This window comes from Miscanthus floridulus, chromosome 2, assembly GCF_019320115.1.
Source record: "Miscanthus floridulus cultivar M001 chromosome 2, ASM1932011v1, whole genome shotgun sequence".
Classification (NCBI taxonomy): Eukaryota; Viridiplantae; Streptophyta; class Magnoliopsida; order Poales; family Poaceae; genus Miscanthus; species Miscanthus floridulus.
The window spans coordinates 179,166,962-179,189,964 of NC_089581.1; the positions used below are offsets into that span (position 1 = coordinate 179,166,962).

At 43.2% G+C, this 23,003-nt stretch overlaps 3 protein-coding genes and 1 pseudogene across 6 annotated transcripts; 3 read left to right on the top strand and 1 right to left on the bottom strand.

The window, feature by feature from the left end:
• Nucleotides 1-108: 108 nt before the first annotated feature.
• On the top strand, nucleotides 109-6,748 carry LOC136535897 (pentatricopeptide repeat-containing protein At5g02830, chloroplastic-like; annotated as a pseudogene).
• A 137-nt stretch (nucleotides 6,749-6,885) lies between these two features.
• On the bottom strand, nucleotides 6,886-13,256 carry LOC136535898 (DNA topoisomerase 6 subunit A3-like). Its single transcript, XM_066528333.1, has 10 exons — nucleotides 12,850-13,256; nucleotides 12,591-12,735; nucleotides 12,448-12,493; nucleotides 11,786-11,845; nucleotides 10,978-11,014; nucleotides 10,150-10,229; nucleotides 9,970-10,061; nucleotides 9,777-9,860; nucleotides 7,320-8,550; nucleotides 6,886-7,104 (listed from the first exon to the last, which is right to left on the bottom strand). The coding sequence occupies exons 1-9, from the start codon at nucleotides 13,043-13,045 to the stop codon at nucleotides 7,338-7,340; spliced, it is 1,953 nt and encodes a 650-aa protein (XP_066384430.1). The 5' UTR covers nucleotides 13,046-13,256; the 3' UTR covers nucleotides 6,886-7,104; nucleotides 7,320-7,337.
• LOC136537524 (cardiolipin synthase (CMP-forming) / mitochondrial hydrolase fusion protein-like) lies at nucleotides 13,044-17,021 on the top strand. Its single transcript, XM_066529466.1, has 11 exons — nucleotides 13,044-13,079; nucleotides 13,748-13,832; nucleotides 14,310-14,383; nucleotides 14,556-14,596; nucleotides 14,684-14,755; nucleotides 14,826-14,937; nucleotides 15,140-15,235; nucleotides 15,372-15,439; nucleotides 15,535-15,736; nucleotides 16,084-16,167; nucleotides 16,843-17,021. The coding sequence occupies exons 1-11, from the start codon at nucleotides 13,044-13,046 to the stop codon at nucleotides 16,918-16,920; spliced, it is 948 nt and encodes a 315-aa protein (XP_066385563.1). The 3' UTR covers nucleotides 16,921-17,021.
• Nucleotides 17,022-17,571: 550 nt separating this feature from the next.
• Nucleotides 17,572-20,171, top strand: LOC136540854 (large ribosomal subunit protein uL10c-like). Of its 4 annotated transcripts, none has more exons than XM_066532885.1 (2): nucleotides 17,572-18,259; nucleotides 20,154-20,171. In XM_066532885.1, exon 1 carries the CDS (start codon nucleotides 17,576-17,578, stop codon nucleotides 18,242-18,244), a length of 669 nt encoding a protein of 222 aa, XP_066388982.1. In that variant the 5' UTR covers nucleotides 17,572-17,575; the 3' UTR covers nucleotides 18,245-18,259; nucleotides 20,154-20,171. The 4 variants fall into 4 exon arrangements, with proteins under 4 accessions (XP_066388982.1, XP_066388979.1, XP_066388981.1 ...); XM_066532882.1 differs by lacking the exon at nucleotides 20,154-20,171 and adding an exon at nucleotides 18,956-19,217; XM_066532884.1 differs by lacking the exon at nucleotides 20,154-20,171 and adding an exon at nucleotides 18,349-18,850.
• Nucleotides 20,172-23,003: the final 2,832 nt, after the last annotated feature.

Here is a 23,003-nt window from a genome sequence, read left to right on the forward strand (position 1 = left end):
TCGGCCATCGGATTGGGTTCGAATCATGTGAGGGGCGTTTTTAGCCATTGATTTTAACAAAGATAATTTCTTGTGTACATTTTTTTTTTGCATAATGTCTGGAGACTCTCGGTGGGAGCGTTTTTTTTAGGGACTTAGTATAATTTTCATGGGTCCAGAGAAGAGATTGATTTTTTATTATCGCCACTATAAAAACATTTCTAGATATCTTTCGAATTAAATTATTTTAAATCTGAGTAGATTCTTTTAAAAATAGTATCCACACAGTCAGCTTTATATCCAAACGAATAAAATCCGCGCCACCCACAAACCCACCACGCTTGGAGACGCGTCGCTTCCATCTCCACTCCCACAGTCCCACTCCCCCGCCATGGCCTTGGCCATGACCTCGTCCCCGCAGCCACCGTCCCCTTCCCACCGCCGCCGTCGCCGCTCGCAACACACCACCCCCACCCCCACCCCCCACCCCCACCCCCAATGCCAATCCCAATCACAAACCCAGGGCCAAGGCCCTCCCCCTTCTCTCCGACGTCGGCGTCGGCCGCGACCCTGCCGCCATCAAGTACTACGCCCGCGTCGCATCCAACCTCGCGGGTGCAGGCCGTCTCCGCGACTTCCTCCTCGCCGCCGAGGGCCTCCGCGCAGTCGCGGGCGACGATCCCACCTTCGCGGCGCGCATCAGCGCCCGTCTCCTGTCGCGCGGCGTCGCCGCCGCTGTCCGCGAGCGCGGGCTGCCCTTCGTGCTCGAGTTCTTCCAAGACGCCGAGCGCGTGCGCGTCCCCGCAGTCGAGATGCTCGACGCCGACGCGTCCGACGCTGTCGCCGGCGCCTGCCGGATGTTGCTGGAGGAGCGACGAATGGTGGAGTTCGTGGAGGTCGTCGAGGCGCTAGCTCGTAATATTGCCCCCAATCTCTTCATGTCTATGCTGCAGTTAGGGTTTTCCCCCTATATCATAATGTTGGCATGAAGTCTATGCTTCAGCTAGTTGATTCACCTACCTTGGTTGGTGCATTAATTGCTATTGGTTCATTAATGTAGCTTTATGCACTGATGATCACCTGCTTACCATGTTCTTAGACTTGCCTCAGGGCGGATGTGGATCTCTCAAATTTCTAATCAGTAGTAGTAGTTTTCATGCTAGATGCATCAATCTTTTAGTTTATTGAATGGTTTAGGTGGTTTAGTAGTTTTCATGCATGAATTGGCATGTCAGTATTAAGACTGCAGTCAGGATGCTAATTTCAGCGAGATAATCGATCTGTTTAATATCATCATCAGCTAGCAGTTGACTCATGGCTTTTACCTGGTTACCTGTTCAATTGGTGAGACGATACATCTCATTTTTGTTGCGCAGGATGTCATTTTTTCATTTACATATTGCATAAACCCTGCTTTAAATGTAAGCATGCGCCCTTCTCTTTCTAGTTTCTTCCAGAACTTATTAAAACTTGGCAGCACTACTGCTAAGGATAAACATGTTGTGATTCTTAATGACTTGGACATGCAGACAAACATAATTAGCAGCTATTTGCTTGCTATATAGTGCTGTTTATGTTCTGGAATTCTGCATTTGATTATTATACAATGTATCGTTGCCATAATTACTGATGAGGTGCATTCGTCTGCATTTACCAACATACTATTTTCTTATATTTTGTTTGCTGAAAGTCTTCATTGCTGTACATCCTGTGCAGTTGGCAACACTCTTCATGTGTACTCCCTCCATTCCAAACTATAAGACGTTTTGGGTTTTCTAGATACATAGCTTTTGCTATGCACTTAGATGTACACTATGTCTAGATACATAGTAAAAGCAATATATCTAGAAAAGCCAAAACATCTTATAATTTGGAATGGAGGGAATACCTTTTTTTGCTATCAATTCTCCCCTACCCATGCTTTAGATGGCAATTCATTAAATCTTGAATTGTTGTTAATGTTTTGCTTTGATCTATTATTTGTTTAGGGTATGGATTCTATGTTCAAGGCATTGTGAACACCATGGATGTACTGAAAATATTTGTCAAGCAGCGTGACCCAGATATAGCTATAAGGTGGTCATACTTATCACATCTTTATTTAACATGTCTTGAATTCTGTCAACTAAATATATGATGATTACTTCAAGGATGTTAGTGTTAGCATGGCATGTTTCTCGCGGGAGATTTAAGCTTTATGCACTACGTGGATTTGATCCTTGGATCATACTCTTGGGATTTGTTAAAATTTCATACTCTTTCCATCAATCTTGATACCTGCAATGCATTGTTTTTTGACATGTAGGTATGCACGCATATTTCCTAATTCCCAACTTTTACTCTGCAATACCATGGAAGCTTTTGGAAAAAGAAAGGAGTTGAAAAATGCTTTAATGGTCTTTGGAGCCCTTAAGGACCAGCTTGGAGGCATCAATATGTTTGCATGCCGAAGTATAATAGATATATGTGGCCATTGTGGCTCTGCTGTACAGGCTCGAATTATATTTGAGGTACTTGATATCCCTCATTGACTACAGTTAATTTAATTGTTAGCTGAGTTTGCTTCTTTACATTTGTAGATATATTCATTGAATTAGAAATAGGTTCCCTAAGTTTAGAGAGTTTCGTATATTTAAAGTTAAATAAGGTGTCTCTAAAAGGGATAGCTTTGTAGTCATTGCCAATTATGAAAAATCGAATTAAACCCCTTATTCATTAAAGTTCTCTCTCTCTCTAAGAGGAAAGAGGAATACGCAAATTTTATCCAACTAAGCTACCTTCTGTTCACCTGCTGTAGACAGGTGCTCTAATACTCAGGCGGTTCCAGACTTCACTCATATATCATACATGTGAATCATATGCAGGGGCTGCTTGCTGATAAGATTACTCCAAATACCTACGTCTTCAACAGCCTAATGAATGTTAATGCCCATAGCTTGAGCTACAACTTTTCAGTCTACAAGCATATGCAAGTAATGCATCTTCTACCTTATTGTTGCTGTTCATAGGTAGGTTGTTTTAGCTTCATGCAAATTGATTCTGTTGCATCACATTTTGCCTTTTTTGTGTCAGCCTATTGTAACTAGTTCTTCTAATTTGCTATGTTCTGCCCAATTTCTGTTTGCTATTCCATGCTTGTTCATGTTGTTTTTAATTGTAGTAAAACATATTTACACTGTGTGTTTGGTTGTTCCTTTGATTTACTTTTCCTTCATTTGTGACTGAATATGTTCTATAATCTTATGCACAGCACAGTCGCACAGTGACCATAAGCTACTGTTTACACCATTTTGTGTTTTTGCAGAATCTCGGTATCCCTCCTGATTTGACTTCATATAATATTCTTTTGAAGACATGCTGCAATGCCAGAGAATTCAACTTGGCTCAAGAAATTTATGAAGAAATGAAGAAAAAGGAACATAATGGCCTTTTAAAGCTAGATGTTTTCACATATAGTACAATGATGAAGGTGTGGGGGCTCTTGTTGTTGTCCATGCATTATAGCTTTTTATGGTTTCCAGAATTCTTTTCTCTTTAAATTCCAGGTGTTTGCAGATGCAAAAATGTGGAAGATGGCTTCCAACATCAAAGAGGATATGCAAGTGAATGGGATTCTTCTTAACCTAGTAACATGGTCATCGTTAATCAATGGTTATGCAAATTCTGGTCTGGTCGATCGTGCAATAGAGATCCTTGAAGAAATGATAAGGGATGGCTGCCAACCTACAGCCCCATGCTTCAATATTATCCTTACTGCTTGTGTCAAGTCATGCCAATACGATAGAGCTTTCCGCTTGTTCTACAGTTGGAAGGAGTCTGGTATCAAGATATCTCTATCCCCTGAACAGAAGAGAGGTCTTGATGGTGGCTTTACATTCTGTAAAGAGTATCCTAGTAATGGCAGTACTATATTGGTGGTTCCATTCAGGCCAACAGTCACAACCTATAACATCTTGATGAAGGCTTGTGGTACTAATGCAGAACGTGCAAAGTCTGTAATGAACGAAATGAGGCGGAATGGCCTTTGTCCTGATCTTATCAGCTGGTCTATACTCATGGATATTTATGGAACTTCTCAAAATAGGGATGGAGCTGTTCAGGTTTCACGCTTCAAAGTTTTATGTTTGATATCTTTTGCACAATATAGTCTGCTATGACATTTGGCCTTATATCAACTTTTGTGTCAACTAAATATGCCTTCCTTGTTTGTATCCTGTTGAAGTATTCCATTTTATAAAACTTGATATACCTCTTGTGGACAAAGAATCAAAGAACTAATAGATTCAATAGATGGCGGAATAGATACTGAATTATTTTATGGATCCACTTAGCCTGTGGAGTTCTGGCTGCAAATGATCCTTGATTTGCATTCCATGGCAATTCACTTTCTCAGTATCACAGTTGCAGAAGTCAGAAGATGCTCCTATCTATGTGGCATGCCTTTCCATTTTTCAGTACTGCCCTTACACTGTTGACAATGTCCATGTGATTTTTTTCATCTGGATAAACATAACACTTACTTATTTCTTAATGTGGATTGTTATGGTTTTTGGTTTTCCCCAATAAATAATAAATTAATTATTGCTATCCTTTTCTTTTTGACATAGGCACTAAGGAGAATGCAGCGAGTTGGGATGAGACTTAATGTCTCTGCATATACTGTTGCTATTAAGGTTGGTCACTGGACAACACCTTTTACTTGGTTAATGGGCACTTCTTTTTATTTATAGACTTATGGTCTGCCAGTAAGCTTTTGCTACAATGTCCTCCAGGCATGTGTTGAAAACAAAGATTTGAAGTTAGCACTGCACTTGTTTGAAGAAATGAAAACACACCAACTGAAGCCCAATTTGGTGAGTTTTATCTAAAATTTAGGTGCAAAGCTTTGATGCTTTGCTTTTCCTTAACTATAAGATTTGATGCTTCCTGATGTAACATTTATTGTTTGCCCCATGAGCTATTTGGCACCTGGCAGCATTTAAGGTTCATATGAAAGCTTAGGCTTTATATTGTATATTAATGTATTGTTAATTTCATCGAGAGTAGCTTGTGCCTATTGCTGACTGGTAAATGCTTCGGATGCATGCATAATTTATTGGTGTCAAGTTATTTTGGTTGATTAGTTGGATATCCTCTGCTGCTTGTTGATGTTAGACATTATGATATGACACATGGCATAGTCGAATGGTTTGCTCTACGTCAACCTGCAAAAATTCCATCGGTGTAAATTGTATTTGACATAGTAGTTCATTTTCAGGTGACCTACAAAACTCTCCTGGCGGCACGCAGCAATTATGGATCACTACAGGAGGTCCAGCAGTGTTTAGCAATATATCAGGAAATGAGGAAAGCAGGGTATGTGACTAGAACGATAATATGCTGTTTCTTTGATACTTTTGAAGTCCGTACAAGTGCTTTTTCCTCGACAGCTCTACTCTTTCCATACTATAAGATTACCACTTTGACAGTAATTCATGATTGCATTAAATGAAGAACCAAGGTTTATCTGATATAAATGTTACAGTGTAAAATTCATGGAATACACCATAAATAATGGAAAACTAGAAGTGCTCCAAGCTACAATTATTTTGACAACAAACAGGTATCAGCAGAGGATGTAATCCACTGAAGCTTTAGTTGTTATCTCATGCCTAGGTGTCTATTGCTTCTAATTCCACTATTCCATTGTAGGAAACATACTGACAGCCTAATTTCCCATTCCAGGTATCAGGCAAATGACTATTATCTCAAGGAATTAATAGTGGAATGGTGTGAAGGAGTTCTGTCTACTCGCAGTGATAATCAAGATTTTTACAATTTGGATCTTCAACCTAAGAGGAAAGAATCGTTCAACCTGTTTCTTGAGAAAGTCGTAACAGTCTTGCAAAAAGATACTGATCAGAACCAAATTGTCGATGTTCGTGGCCTTTCAAAGGTAACTGAAATCCAACCAGTTCAAGTTATGATATGCCAATGATCTGCCACATGAACATGATGACTGATTTTGAATGATTTGTGATTTACAGAAACCATTGATTTTTTTTTTTTTGGGTGCTTACCCTAATACCATGTATTCTGCAGGTTGAAGCTCGAATTGCTGTTCTCTCTGTTCTTCGGAAGATCAAAGAGCAATACCTCCTAGGTAATGTTGGGCTGTCACTTCCTTTCGTTTTACAATAAAAAAATAGACGCTAAGCCTCTATTTTGATACCTCAATGCCGAAACATTGATCAGGAAGAGTGGTCCAGGATGATGTGGTTATCATCACAGGTCATGAGAAGACATCAAGAACTGAAGCTGAAACTAATATGGTTGACGTCGTGCAGGCAATAGTTACTGTTTTGACGGCTGATCTGGGTCTTGAAGTTTTGATTGGACCTGGAAGCCGCCCTCCTGTTTCATCAAAACCCAAAGCACCAACTAAATCTAGAAGTAATTTAGAGCAAATATCCAAAGAATTTACTAGGAGACCACAGGGAATGATAAAAATCCCTATCAACTCACTGAACCATTGGTTGAAGAAGAAAGCCGTGAGGATTGCAGAGTGACATTTCCCAACTACCTTTTGGGTCCATTTAGTATACCAGTAAATTAGCACAGTTATTCCAGGATTGGATGTACATATGAAAACAGGTTACTGCTCCTGGTATTCCAGGCACACGACACGACTTGAAAAAGGTACTTGTTGGCAGGCAATGGAGTCTCGACTGTTGTCCAGTACATTCAGACTTCTGTTTTGTGAATTTAATTGTCACGTTTCTAAAGACATCAAGCATGGACTTTCATACTGTGATATATCAATTTCCAGTACAGTTTCATTCAAACCGGGCTATCCCATTTCCATGTAAACACGGAAGTAACAAACCATACAGAAATAGGACACAAAACAGCTAAAGTTCGACGAGATAAGAGGCCCGACCGATCTAAACCACCTTTGTTATGTATCAAATTCCAGTACATATCATGTTTTCCACGAAACAGTTCTCCTGCAGAAATAAATAACACAACAGCTGGTGTTCAAATATACATGTGATTAACTAGATAGCAAAGTCTTCACTCATGCCAATTTGGTCCTTGAAAATACTGAGCGGAAGGTATGATCTTGGCTAAGGAAATTACTGATATCTGCATGTACAAACACAATATCAGGTATAATAACAATCTTAGTTAACTGATATGACTGAACAATCTGAATCTCTATCTTGCTAATTTACTCACGGGGAGTGTTGTGTATTTCGTGAAATGCAATAATAAGTTCAAGACGGTATCAAGTACTCATCCATTTCAATTACTGCCCAGCAATGAACAAAGGTACACGGAAAAGACCAAAGATCTCGTACCTAGCATCGGAAGAGTTCTCAAATCCAATCCTGCTCCTGCAACTTGAGAGGCAGGTAGACCTCGGTGAGGTACTGGAAGCCGAAGGAACTGAGGGCCTGTATCTCAGCCTTTTGCTTGGTGCGCAGCATCGTCTCCAGCTCCTTCACCCAGCCCTCATTCTGCTTCACAAAGTCCTCCTCGAGCAGCTCTTTCCCCACCTTGATATCGTGATCGGTCATGGGGAGACGGCACTGCTCAGGCACCCTATACTTGTCCAGGTCGCTCGGCCGGACACCGAGCCACTTAATGTCCGGCGTCGTCAGATTGGCACTGTCATACGACATGTTCTTCGAACCACACATGTACACTGACAAGATCTTGAGCCCGTATGGATCGGAGTCCACCAGCGCGAGCACTGGCAGCTTCAGCTCAACCTTGAGCCGCCGCAGGAACAGCCGAGTGGCGACATCTGGCTGCCCCTTGGCCGTCAGAATGATGCAGGGGAAGCGGTTGTAGAACCTGTCCTCGGCAAGTCGCATGAATGCAGCGTCCTTCTCCACCAGGAGGATGAAGAGCGCGTCGCTCTCGATGCCCGAGACCCTGTCGACGTTGGGCGGAATGGCCTTCCCGCCAACGCCCATGCGCGTGCAGTCGATCCGGTCCCCGTCGTCGGCGAAGACGAGGCGGCCGACGACGACGCCCTTCTCGGAGGCGACGACGTGGAGCGAGGACCGGGTGCATCCGAGCATGCAGGAGACGTCGTCGAGGACGGCGTCAGACTGGGACTGGTCGCCGAAGAGCTTGACGTCGGTGTAGAAGAGGTCACGCTTGGTGACGTGGATGCCCCTGCCGAGGACGGCGTGGACGAGGGAGAGGACACGCGCCGTGATGGTGGCCTTGCGCGCGGTGGCGACGTTGGCGAAGGGGCGCGCGGACTCGCGGCGGACGAGCACGATGCGGTCGAGGTCCGGGAGGTAGACCTGGTTGGAGGCGGCGCGCGAGGGCACCGCGAAGGAGAAGCCCCGGCCGGAGAGGATGCTGCGCGCGGCGGCGAGGACGAGGCGGTTGATGCGGGATGTGACGGAGGCGGAGTCCTGGTCGGCCACCACGATGTACGAGGAGGCGGGGTCCGCGGACGGGTCGTGGTCCGCGAGGGACTTGGCGGCGGCCTTGGATTTGGAAGCGGAGGCAGAGGCGAGGGAGCGGAGGGTGGCGAGGATGGAGACGTCGGGGCGGAGCTTCGAGCGGAGGGACTCGGCGTAGGACGCGGCCGAGGAAGCGCGCGGCTTCTTGGAGCTGGATGCGGTGCCGGCCGCGCTCGCCCCGGCACGGCGCTTTTTCTCCGACATGGGGAGGAGCGAGAGATCGGAAGGCGGCGGAGGGAAATACGGGGTTTTGGGAGAGCGCGACGGAGATGGCGGCGGGGCTTGAGCTCGATCTCGAGCGCGGCTGCGATTTGGTTTGTGGGTGGGGAGTGGGAGGACCGGAGGAGGGACCTGTCGGGCGCGGCGTCTCGGCTGGGCTAGTGGGCCGAAGAGCTTCTGGGCTCTGCGGGCCTTTCCAGTTTGCTCAACTGACTCAGTCTCGCGGACGCAATGAGACAGAACATCAACGAGTCTGCTACGTCCTATATTCTCGCTTCAGCAGAAGTCATTAACTTTACCAAATATATATAACAAAATATTAACATTTATGAGATATAATTAGTCAGCCCGTTCGGCTGATCACTTCTCACCTTATTTCAGCTTATTCTCTCTCACAGAATACTATTGAATCATCCGAAATCATCCAAAAACTGAACAGTCGAACGGGCCGACAAGTATCATTAGATGATTCTTTAGATATATTTTTATAATAAATTTATTTAGAGATACAAATATTGCTAATATTTTTTACAAATCTAGTTAAACTTAAAAAGTTTTTTTTCCCGGAGGGAGCAGGCTGGTCGTCACCAAACAGGCAAACGAATGCATTGTTGACTCGTGGAGCACCGAGAAGAAGTGTTGAGACGAGCTCAATGTCCACTTGAATGGAAAATTAACTCAGCGGACATCTGAGTATAGTAGCACATGCAAACAGATATCCACAAAATTTATTAATTTCTATACAGAACCATACATATGTACACGTAGCTTGGCTTTCCCCGCGCGCTGTATACATATATGAAAAAAGCCCATACACCCTGAACAGGATCGCTGAAGCCTGAAGATTGATGAGGGCTACTTACAGCCTGACTTTTACAATAAGAGATGGAGTGACTGTGTGGGCGTGGGGGCACTAATTTTCAGGAACAGCAAGCTCTCAACACATCCTCCATGTCAGGGTCATCTCCGGCTTCTTTGTCCTGTTAAAAGAGATACCAGAAAAGAGAAGTTGCATTCATTCAGTATCATAGTATGATTTTTTTTTCTTGAGGACAACAGGAGGAGTTTCCCCCTATTGATTATATATTACATAAATAGAACAGAAGGGACAAAAATTTCGTATGAGAGGCACTGACCTTGTGGATGTACAAGATGTTATCGATACCCGGACCTGCAACAATCAGCCCCCCTTGATACCTAAAGTAGAGATATGCATTAGATCAATGCTAGAAAAGACAATTGCAAAAGCTCTAACAGCCAACTCAGAATTATAAGAAAGCAAAAAGGCAAAACCAGAATGCAATACCATCCGCCTTTTGTCCTAGTGTTCTTTTCAAATGACAATTCCCAGTCCTGCCTGTATCCTTCCCTGTACAACTGTATTATCTTGAGGCCAGCCTGTGAAATGATGGAAAGAACCGTTTATGTATATGTTGGGGAACATAAACTACACAGCGTGCAAAATTTAGTCCAGTATAAAAGTTACCGCTGGCGTAAAGGTAGAGAACAACCCGAATGCAAATTCAAGAGCGTCATATGATGAGTGAGTTGGGTCTGCATACACTTCTGTAATGTAAAATGCCAGATTTGTTATACAGTGTACAGAAGTAGAAGTTTTGCAGCAAAAAGTATTAGTCAGAAAACACATGATCACAGATTTACACACTTAAATACCTTCCAGGAAATCAAGAGAAGATTTATTTTTAACATTTATGTAAAAAAGAAAGAAAGAAAAAGGATCCAGCTGTGCTTTTTTTACTGAGCTTATTTATTATTGGACAGCTATCACGAAATGCCCAAATCAAGGTTCTTAAGGCAGCAAGGCGTCATATGGTGACTTGGGTATGCCTTATTGCCTAGGTGATGCCTTAACAGCCTTGCCCTAACTTAAATCAATACTTAATTTCTTTTCCAAACAAGAAGTAGGACACTCTTTATCTGCTGGACGTAAATTTCAGTCCCAGATCCGTGATTCCTACTGGTACTACTTCAGGAGTTGAGTACATACTTGCATACGGCCACACCAAGTCATGCTAAAGGCAACATCATCCACTTGTGTATCATGGATTATTCTGAGTTGCAAATCACACTTGTAAAATAGAGACATCAATGTTCATGAGACAGGAAGAAACATGTTTGTTATCTAAACCTCACAGGATAACTTAATAACTTCATAGATACCACCTTGATTATTATATTAAGTGCACATAATTTATTTGTATATCCTCTTAGCACATATTACATGATTATTTGTACTCTCGTTAAAGAAGTGGTGGCCACAAGGCCTGGAGTAGAGGTTATTCAAGTAACAGACCTCCTTTGAATTTGGTTTGCTCACAAAACGCCTTTGCCTGGATCAAGAAAAAACAAGATGCAATTTATCATTGACATGCTAGTTTATTTACAACAGAAATGGTGTTCATAGAACATATTTACCAACCCGAAAATTTCATTTAAAGCTGTAGCTCATCTTCATGAGTTGTAATTCAAGTAATATTCTCAAGGAAGGCAACATTAATTTTTACAGAATTAGCAAACTAAAGCTCACTAATTTCTCATCAGAAGAAAGCGCCATTCATCACTGGAATCTCAATTGTGGTAAATAAAGATACAGATACCCGTCCAAGAGCCTCTCTAAACTTTCAATCTCCTTATCTCTATTTGGAGAGGCATCCCACGAATATTCTCTTTACTGTCTCCAACACACTTTCTAAGTTTCGTTCTCTATACTCCAATGGCCTATAATAATTTTTTTTATCTGAAAAAAAGCATGATAGAACCACCAAATATTGAATTTAGAGAGCAATATATCCTCTCCATTAGTGGAGAGCGAGAAGGGTGGTTTCGGAGGACAGAAAAGATGGAGAGTGGTTTAGAAAGTCTATTGGACCATAATTTTTTTTGGTTTGTTTTCTAAATTTGATAAAGAGCCATATAGAGGGTCTCTTGAAGATGCCCTAGAAACTGCATACTTGCTTATGAACCGAACAACACATATTGCACGCAAGATGGCTAATCACTTATCACTCTTGCTGATCACATAGATTTTGCATTTCACAACTAGTACCAAATTAAAAAACATAACATAGAATGAGATTCTTTTATTGCAGATGAAAACATACCTGTTCAACACTACCTGGTCCAATTAAAACAAGAGCAACTCCAGCAGCTTGCATGACATCCTGCACATTAGTGGCAAGCCAAGAAATAAGTTCAAAATTCAGAATATAGAGGGACTAACAAAGAGAAGCCTGCCGGTTCTAACATGGCTTAAGCTTTCCTCATGTATATGTCACATCCTGTAACCAATGTGTTACTTTGCTAAAGTTGTTTATAGGAAATCAATATTACTAAACTAAGAAAATGAGAAAATAAATAGCAAAAATGGAAAAGCAGTTCTTAAACCAACTTTGAATTCGAGGGAAACTAACAAACTACATAAATAAACAAAAAGGGATTTCCTTCATTATCTATATCCTTCCTCTTCGGACCTAAGGCTATTTTTGAGGGATCAATTTAACATCAGGTGGGCATTAAGGAACTCCCCCCACCTTTGACAACATCAGAAGATCTATCATGCAAAAAACTGCCCTTTGCCAAACTACCACTAGGCAACGTACAACTAGAAAGTTTAGAAGGAATACTTGTTAAAGCACCTTGATGCATTAAGCAAAGTGGGAAGTATTTCAAATTTTGTTACTGCACACCGGCAACTGGCAAAGTATTGAAACAGCAAACTCTGAAGTGGCTACAGAAGAACAGCGCGAGAAATCAGCCATGGAACCTGTTTCGCCGCGAGAAGGTCCGCCCTCTTCCGGCACAGCACGCACCTGCAAACGGAACAGGCAGAGGCATGCATGCCAACATATCAGCCACAGCAGTCACTCATAAATCAACGAATAATTCCCAGATAAACGGTGAGCCGACCCGAAATGGCGGGCAAACGCAACCACTGCCTTCCTTTCCTTCCACAGATCAACGATGGGCACCGCCTTGCCGCTCAGGTCGAACACCTCGACCCCCTGCAGCTTCTGCACGAGCCCCTCCGTCGGCGCGGCCTCCGCGGTGCTCCCTGGAGATCGCGTCGAACACAGCATGTGACGAGAGAATGAGCGTTGGCGCGCGAGACTTCTTCAGAGAACCGAACTGACGATATCGAAGCGACAAAGGGGATTGGGGTACCGACCAATCGCTCCAAACTTGGCGTCAGGGAGGAGGTGGCGGACCGGGCGCGCTGTCCGCTGGTCGAAGAAGAGGCCGCCGACAGCCCCCCTCGCGCGGAGACACTGCGCGGACTGGCGCGGGGCCACGGTCGCCGCAGCCGGGAGCGGGCCGGCGCTGGCGGCGGCGCGCGGCATGACGAGAGGTGGGCGCGCGGCCATGCGGCGGGCACTGGGCTACTCCTGGCTCTGGCTGGTCAGTGGCGGGGAGCCGGCGAGCTCGGGCAGTCGGGGTAGTTACGTGGGATCTCGGTGGCCAGGATGCGGTTATGCGGCTGTCGCCACGCGATGGGCTCGAGCCTTGGAAGAAGAGTGCGGCTGCGCCTGCGCCATGTTCTCCCTGGCTCGTGTTGTTCTGCACAAGGTGTGGCCCACGCGTCAGCCAGAGTGGACGCCTGGAGGCCGCGGACGGCGCGGAGCCAGACGGCCTCGCATTCGCTGAGAAGCCGAAGGCCGTTGGGCACACGAGCTGTAGACTTCTAGAGCACGGCGGGGCAGCATGAGGGGCTTCCGAGCCTTTTAGCCGTGTGCCACGACGAAAGATGCTCTAGGCTTGACACAGCATGAGGGGCTCTTGTGTTTGTAACGGCGAAGTGGACTCGGATGTCTGGCCATGCCTGCCACATTCGTGTCTTTTGAGCATTTCGTCGAACGGGTCCAAGTCGTTAGGCATTGTGTCTTTTGACCGAATTTTTTTTTTTTTTTGACCGAAGTTAGGCATTGTGTCTTGTGTATTACTCCATTACTAAATCGTATTTGGATTTAAAATTGAATTTTGAGGCTGCGTCATTTACTCATTTCTGTAGTGCGAACCTGTGAGGGTAATTAATGTTGCTATTCGTATTTGCTAAGTTATGCCTATAGCATCTACTAGGGTTAAAGATTATGGATCACATTATTTGTTCCTTTTCAGGTACCCTGAAGATTCCGTTTCTGTTTTTAACTAACGGTGAGTAATTCACTGTACATTTTGCACACCCTGTTTTCCTATCATTGTCGCGTACTAGCTCCCTGTTTTGGGATATTTCTAAAAAGTTTCTACCGTACATCATGCAATGCGTTCGACGATACCTGTTCTTTGATAGACATTGTTCTTAACTAGACTGCCAAATTATATGACATTTACTAGACTGGTGCATTTGATTATTTGACTAATGTTGGATTATCTTCATTCAACGGAACCTGTTCTTTGAGTTACTATCTAAGAGGCAATCTTGTTCTGGAAAGGTTGATTATCAACTTTTTAATGCTGTGGATAATTGTTATATGAACAGTGAACAGTCATCCTATTATAAGTTTTGTTATAGCTTTTACATGGCCATCAGTAATCACAGCTAAGGGTTGTACAAAGGCACCATGTAGCGTGGAACTTTTAATTGTGTTGCTGAATTTCTTATTGAGGTTATTATTACCAATTTGTTGGTAGGAGGGGGTGTTCCAGAGCATAGAAGGGCCCTTGAGCTAAGCCAACTTTTAGGAGTCAACATTTCTCCAACTCAGGTACTTCTGCAGTACTCATGAGTCATTGCTTATCTACTTCACAGCTATGGGCCTTCAAGCTAACTAATAAATCCCTATAGTAAGGAGAGAAAATTAGCGCATCTCTTTTCTTTACCTTCTCGACCATTGGCTATGTTAAATTTCCATCTACAAAAATTTCTGATGCGTGTAGGTTGTGCATGGCCATTCTCCTTACAGAGAGCTGGTGAAGCGGTGTGCCTTTCAAGTACTACATCAATGATTTCGTGTTTCTTCATGGACTTGTGGCACCTGAATGGAACCCCTTTTTGAACTCTGCAGTTTCGAAGATGGCCTTATTGTTGTTGTTGGAAAAGGAGAGCCTGCAGTAGTGATGTCCGAGTACGGATTTAGGTAATTCTTCATGTTCCTATCATGGGTCAATTTATTGTGTGAATTCCTCACGAGTCATGTGTGTCTACAGAAAAGTTCTGTCCATAGATGCGAAAGTGCACCCATCATATGATGTTTATTCAGAGCGAGTTAAAGGAGTGTTTGTTGTCAGTGATCCTGTTGACTGGGGAAGAGATTTACAGGTACTTCTTTCATGCCCATGCCTCACTAATCGAAAACCTTCTTGGGCTGCATTTGTTTCATTTTCACATATTATCTTAATGAGTGATCCATAAACACCTTTTCCTCTAAGTGCATCTGTTCACGTGAAATTGTGATTACTTCCTTTTCAGATTGGCTACATAAGTTCAGTAATCTGATTTCTTTTTTATTTCCATATGAAAGGTACTCTGTGACATCTTGTCTACTGGTGGACTTCCTGGGACTGAAAAAGGGAATCAACCTCCTTTGTATTTTGCAGCTGATGATCTTGAATACCAGGTAAGATGATATGTCAACAATGGTGCTATACTGTGAACACCCTACAGGCCACAATTTCTCTTATTTTCATCCAGGTTCAATGATAGTAAGATAACCATTGCACTGGAAGAAAGTTAGTTTTGAGATCCTATGGCAGGCTGCATTTCCTTCTGAGCGGCTTGGCATGGGTGCCTTCAGGATAGCTTTGGAAAGCATCTTCAATCAGTAAGCCATTTTTATATTTATGAGATATTGTACTTCAAATTTATAAGCATGGATGTGTGGCCAGCTTAATCATTTTCTGCTCACTTGAATTGCAGAATAAATGATCATCCACTGAAGTATACATCTTATGGGAAACCTAATCCATTTGTGTTCAAGAATGCAGCAAACATACTTGAAAAACTTGTTATGAGTATGTATCCTAATTCACAGACATCAATGGAAGTAAAAGATTGTCAGTTTTCAACTATCTACATGGTTGGCGATAACCCTAAAGTGGATATCAATGGAGCTATGAAGGTTAGTCTTTGATACATTTTATCATTTATATAAAAAAAATATTCACTGCATGGAGTGGTTGATGGTACAAGGATGCTGTACAGCTTTCAATATCCGTTTCCTTGATGAGATCAACATTGCATATTATACAATATATATTGAACAGCTAGCTTGTAGTCCAGCAAAAAAACAGGCTACCTGATGCATTGGAAAACAGGATTACCCTATTGAATAACATACCATCCACTTTCAACATTTTTCTTTTTCTATGTTGCTCTTCTATTACATTGAATTGAAAGCAATTATGAGCCAGTAGGCCATTGCTTCCTATCAAGAGATACTTAACCTGCGTAATTTGAACTTTCCAGGCTGGCCACCCATGGTCATCTGTTCTTACAAGGACGGGTGTTTTTAGGGGAAAGGATAACGACCCACAGTTTCCTGCAGATGCGGTATATCTTATAACCAAAAACCCTGTGACTGTTAAGTTATCTTGTAACACATGTTTGGCAAGAAAATATATGTATACATGACAGATGTTTGATTCTTAAATTAACAATAACCATAAGCGACTTGCCCATCTTATAATGAACCTCATTGTCTCAGTTCTATTATCCTTTTTAGTGTTCTCAGTAGTAGAGCAGCTCACACAGCTAGAGAGTTTGATCTGCATGAGGTCAAATCTCGAGTAATGAGTAATGACCTGCAAAAATGTGCCTCTTTGTTTTTGTTTGTGTAATGCACGATAAATGTCTGTGTAACTTATATTGCGAGTCCTTTCACACCACAACGCCAGAAAATATAGGAACTAACCTGGTTCATCTGGTGATAGGTGTGGGCTTACAATTTGGGTGCCTTTCTTTTTCTTATAAGAAAACAATTACCTACTTCATTTTTTGTTAGCGTATTCATGTTTCACTGGCAGCTATTTTTTTTTAATTCGTTATTTATGTTACTTGGATTGTGATTCTCGTGGATGCTCTCATAGCAGGTTTCCTGCTTAACTGAAATTTGCTGACTCAACACTATCGATCTGTTGTGATGAAATATCTAGGATGAAAACGGAAACATTGGTTATCCATTATCGTGGATTTATCATCATAATTTGCTTGCTGTTCTGATAGAAGTTGCGTTTGCCTTTCAGGTTTGTTGATACCGTTGAAGATGCCATCAACTATATTCTGGAGAAGGAATGTGTACAGTGATGGTACTGTGGAAGATGCCATCAACTATATGCTCCCTTGATCATTGTCATTTGTCATGCGACAAGATAAGATGTACAGCCCAGCTATCATCACTGGCCTTAAAGCCGACTGATTTGTTGTGAGAGAAAAATACTGCAGACTCTAGCTGATAAGCCGATTGATAAGTTCATGCGAACATGCCTACACGTTGGAGACAGCAGGCCATATTTTCTTGCACTTTTTTTTTTTTTGGTGCTGAAGAGGCTAATTTATTACTATCTGTACCAGTACAAAGGTCAAATGCTCCATGCAGCGGAACCGAAAACTGAAATGCTGCTGGATTCTTTTGATGTTGTGTTTACTATAGGTATAATTTGGTACATGTTCAAAGAAATTCATGAGTTAGCCTCTTTTTTTGCATAAAAAGATTTAGCCCTTTTTTAAGACCAGTGATGATAGCTTACGTACTGAGCCAAGGCTTGAGCCGAGCCACTGAGCACTCGGCCCCACATAATCTAAATTTTCCGTAGACCAAGTCCACGTGAACCCCCTCTCATCTTCTCACAGATAAGCCCTTTCACTCCACTCTTTCTCCTTCCTCCGTTCGTCCCTCCCAGCGCCCGACCCAACCCGCCGTTCCTCCGGCGCCGCCCCGCCCCCCCCCCCCCCCCGCAAAATGGAGACCTCCTTCCTCCCCACCACGCTCCCCACCGCAAAGCCCCTTCCCGCGTTTCGAACCCACATCGGAGCCGCCTCGATCCGTCCCCAACAGCGCCCTCGCCGCTCCACAATACGCGCGGCAATCACCCGGGGCCGCAAGGAGGAGACGGTGGCCACCGTCCGGGAGCAGCTGGAGGGGTGCTACCTCCTGGCGGGTATCAAGTACGAGGGTCTGACGGTGAAGCAGCTGCAGGGAATCCGCGACGCGCTCCCCGAGACCTGCAGCCTGCTGGTGGCGAAGAACACGCTGGTGGGGAAAGCCATCGAGGGCACCCCCTGGGAGGCGCTCAAGCCGTGCATGAAGGGTATGAATGCCTGGCTCTTCGTCCACACCGAGGAGGTACCCACCGCGCTCAAGCCCTACCGCGCCTTCCAGAAGGAGGAGCGCGTCGAGGAGAACAACGACTTTGTCGGGGCCGTCTTTGAGGGCAAGTTTTACGGGCCCGGCGACTTCAAGACGCTCGAGACTATGCCCAGCCGCGCCGAGGTTTACGCCACGCTGCTCGGCGCGCTGCAAGGACCCGCTACGTCCCTCGTCGCCACGTTGCAGGCGCCGGCCAGAGATGTCGTTGCTGTGCTCTCCGCCTACGTGCGCAAGCTCGAGGAGGAGGCTGTCGCAGCCTAGTGGGGTTCCGAAATGGTTGTCATCTCCCTCTCCCTCCCTATTTGCTGTTTGTACAATTCTGTGTACCTTTACTGGCTCCCAATCACATTTGAATTGAATCACAGTTTTCCATTTTACAGTGCTTGCCCTTGCCTGGAAGACCAAAGAGTGCATTCGTGATTCTTAGCATCCCTCCTTTCTACCATGCATAGTGTTCTAGGATCGGATGAGGTTGTAGAGGGCGGGGAATACTATGTAGAATGATTTGATAATTACATTTGTGTTAGAGCAATTCTACCATGTTTCAGGGAGGGTTTCATGGTGAATTGTACATGCCCCTGAAACAATTGTGATTGCTTAGACTCCAGAGTGCTTGTGTTTGCTTATACGCTGGTTTAGGATTGAAGTTTTTTTTTTCAGTCAGTATGCTGCAGTGTGCAGTGTCATGAGATATAAATTGGACTGTCGTTTAAGATTTGATAAAACTCTGACATTAAAAGGGGAAGTCCACTTATGCACTGACAGAACTCAAGCATTCAAGTAAGTTGTAACAATAGAATCAGAGTTGGAAATTCTTCTGGATAGCTAAAGCGACTCTCTTATTCACTGTGCACGATATCTTTATTGTATGAACATTCACTTGCTCTGAAATCACATCCACATAACCATCCATTTGGTGTGTGCTAATTGCCTTCACTGGTATTGATTGTTGTCCTAATTTGACGAATGTAGCTAGTCTAATGGAGGACACTCGAGTCACGTGGTTGGTGACAATGGTTTGAGTTGCACTAGCTGCAAGTTAGGTGAGTTTGCAGTGAATTTTCTTGGATTTGGTCCCGTAATCAAAGCCTTTAATCCCAGTCCTGTATGCATGACTCGCATTTTTGGCTCCGCTTCTGGTCTCATGAAGCATTATTGATGCACAACTTCTTGTAGTTGTAGGTCCTGGTCTTCTGGTTGTGTTATGCATTTATATCCATAATACCTGCTACTCTGTTTTCTTTTGTGGCCATGAATCATGATTTGTTTGATTTGGCAATGAAAATATGTGGTGCTGTCAGTTGTTGCAACATATGTGGTGCCATCCAGGTAAATATCTGTTTTTTTAGAAACACAATACTGACAGAGGTTCAGACATACACGCAATTCACCACAAGCACGGCACATATTCATGTCTATGAATACCTATATGTTTGTTCTATGTGCGATGCAGCAGTCACTCAGTTAGCAAATGAATTATGCTCCTGTTATTTCTTGGAGCTTTCCTTGATGAAGCAAAATGGTGGAACCATAGTTTTTCCAAAATGTGTTCTTGTAGTAGTCTTCAGTGTTCATTATCTTCCCATTAATCAGTAATGTAGCATTCTAAGCTTGTCACTGAATCATTGTTACTTTGACTGGAGATGCGATTTTCACAGCTGAAAGATGCAACCGCTTGTACCATATATACATAGAGTTTGAACTTAGCACAACATCACAACAGACTTTCAGTGAACTAAATGTACATGTCTATACTTATCCAAAATTTATCTGAGCACCATGTGCATCAATTCTTGCTGTTTAGTGTCAGTAAATAGTTAAATTCTGCACATTTCATTTTTCAGTACATGAATTATTGCCGAGCTGATGCTTATGCATTACTATATACTAGTAATATATTTCGTTTATCAGATCTGAAAATGAACATCATCTTATACCCTTGTAGGATGATAATGGCCCCGTTCGCTTGTCTTAAAAATGGCTTGTTCGGCTTCTTTTTTTCAGTCAGAACAGTGTTTTTCTCTCACGACAATTCAGCCGGAACAGTGTTTTCCAGCTAGTTTCAGCCAAGTTTCAGACCAGCGAACGGGGCCAATGTAAACACAATTATGCTCGTAGCGGTTGTAAAATTAGGTATCATGGGGTGATTGTTTTGCTTGCCTAATTTCAGGCTCATTTATGCTATCCTAAAGCGTCAGAATCAGGCCCGCCTCCTTGTGGCAACTGACAAGCAACCCCCCCGCCTTGTCATTGCCCTCGAGCTTGACGCTTGGGGGTTTTGAATCGATGCCGGACGTTGATCTGCAATCTATCTTTACATGAGCTGGCAAATGGCAATTGCTATTTGTGCCTTCATAGAGGTGTTTTTGTGTTTTTGGGTGAAAGTTGAATCTGCTATCTGAATCTTTGACCGTTGAATATCTGATTGAATCAAGCGATTATAGCGCTTGTGGATGTGAAACTAAAATTTTAAATGGCACTACATATGCGGTGGTATCCGTAAAGGTGGATCCCATGTTTCAGCAGGATAAAAAGCAAATTCGAGAGAATAATCGATGTGGAGGTTGGGACTGAAAGGCGTCGTTCTCTGAACAGCAGACCTAATTTTGCGTGAATAAACTTCATACACTTGGCCATCACGCGAATGATCACTAGTCATAAGAAGGACCACTCAAGTTAGCCTTGAACAGTTGAACTCCAGATCTGGATTTGGTTTATTTCTCTCGGGTAAACTTTTCATGTAAACCGGATGAGAAGTACGGCAGCATGCTCACACGAGATGAGCACGACCGATTTCTTGCAAAAGTCTACCGCCCAGCTTAACATTTCTTTTAGGTAAGGTCCAGTCCATTTTTCGACCAACAACTTACAAGGTAGTTTGATTTTCAATCCTAAACTGTAAACTGAATAGTGAACGTGCTTTATTAATTATTAAATTCGGATAAATTTGGTTCTCTTGCTGGTTTCAAATGTAGTTTTTTTTCTTTCTATTTTCTAAAAATATAAAAATGTAGTTTGATGTATAAAAATATCATAACTAATTTATCTTTAATCTACTAGCACTGCAATTCGATGATGAAGGATGAAAAATATACATTTCTTTCTCTTTTACCCTTTCATGAAAACTAGCACAGCTGCAAGTCTGCAACAGCAAGGGCATGCTTTTTGATGATGAGGCGGTCTTTTAGAAACGTGTGATATGAGGTATTCGTCTTTTCAAATTCCCCGAAACATTGCGTTGCTGGACGAATAAGGCAGTGTTCGGCTGGCTGGTAGCCGGCTGGCTATATTTTTCTCTCACAACAATCAATCGAAACAGGATCCTTGTATTTTGTATTCGTTCCAATCCGAACGGTGCGCGCTGTCGGGTCAGACGAGCAACGCTAGGCACGGTCTCGCCTGATCCGGAGCGGAGAGGCGTGTCACTGTCTCACGATACCAAATAATAAGCCGTCACACACACCAACACCATGTCATGCACATGCATGCCAACCAAATCAAAATCTAGGACCTTGTTCGGCTGGTACGAACCGGCTGGCGTTGAAAACCAGCTGCCACACGAATAACCAGCAAGCACAAGCACAGTTCCCCTTCCAGCCAATTCACATCCAGCCAACCCCACGGTTCCATCCAGCCAATTCACATCCAGCCAACACCATAACCAGCTCAATTTAAACTAATGGCGCCAACACCACATCCAGCACAATTCAAAAAAATGGCGCCAACACCACATCCATTCAATGGCGCCAAACCCAGGACTCATTCAAATAACAATACAACAGCTCAAATAACAGTTTATTAGGGGCTACTAATAGTCCATTAGAAGCTAATCCAATAGAAGTTCACTACACATACCAGTTGCCTACAAGTACTTATACAATAGTTGAAATTGCACACAACAATTTAAATTACAATTGTTGCTGCCAATTCAAAATACAATTCAATCCTGGTCATATCGAGAAGCACGTGTTGTATTATCTGTGGCACCACATTGCTTCAAAGCATTACTCAAGACCTCCAACAAATCCATTACACACAGTACAGTATAACCATGAAACCAGTTACAAACCTCAGGCTCCAGGAGCTGCACATTTCGCCGCAGCACGAAGACGACGGACCGCACTGAAAGCAGGAATACAGCATTCACATTGATCAGCCCACCAAATCCAACACCCAGCGGAAGCAAAGTAATGCAATCAGCACAAATGCCTGGCTCACCGCCGTGCACGACAGAAACAAGATGGTCAATTGGTAACGCTACTGGAAGAAGATAAATGGGAACGACATACAGTAATAACAAAAAGAATTAGCTTGTGAGATGAAGGCAACATTGACCAACGTAACGGTTAGTAACCCAAGCAGCCAAAGCAGGTGGCAAACCAAACAACTGAGCAACAAGTAGGAGCTGCACAAGCAAACAAGAAAGGTGTTTGTTCAAGAATGTGTTTGTAGAACTGATCAACTGCACATTGGACGATTGTGATGCATCATGATGCCAGTCCGACAACTGATGCAACCCATTCCTTTTCTATGGTCACCAGACCAGTAATTGGCCAAGTGCCACCACTACAGATCAATGGTCACAATGTAAACAAGCACACGATTCCCTCAAATCCACAAACACAGACTGCTAGAACGATAAACAAGTGCTAGCTAGCAGCTGCAGCATTTTTCAATCATAGTTACTAGAAGCAAAATCAGTTTGCATTACCAGCTACCGAGAGTATCAATGAGTCCGAGCCATTTTCAGCCATGTTACTGTAAATCTCATATAAACTAAGTAGGATCCTGTAAGCCTGTACATATAATATGAACATGAACCTACTGAAGGGACCGTGACGCCTAAGAGGGGGGGTGAATTAGGCAACTTAAAATTCTAACTCTAAACTATGGCCTCTTTTTCTAACCCTAGCAAAACATATGCAATAGATAAGCTATCTAGATGTGCAACTATGATTTTACTAGTGTGTTGCTATCTCTACCGCAAATGTAGTAAAGTAATCAATGTAAATGCGAAAGC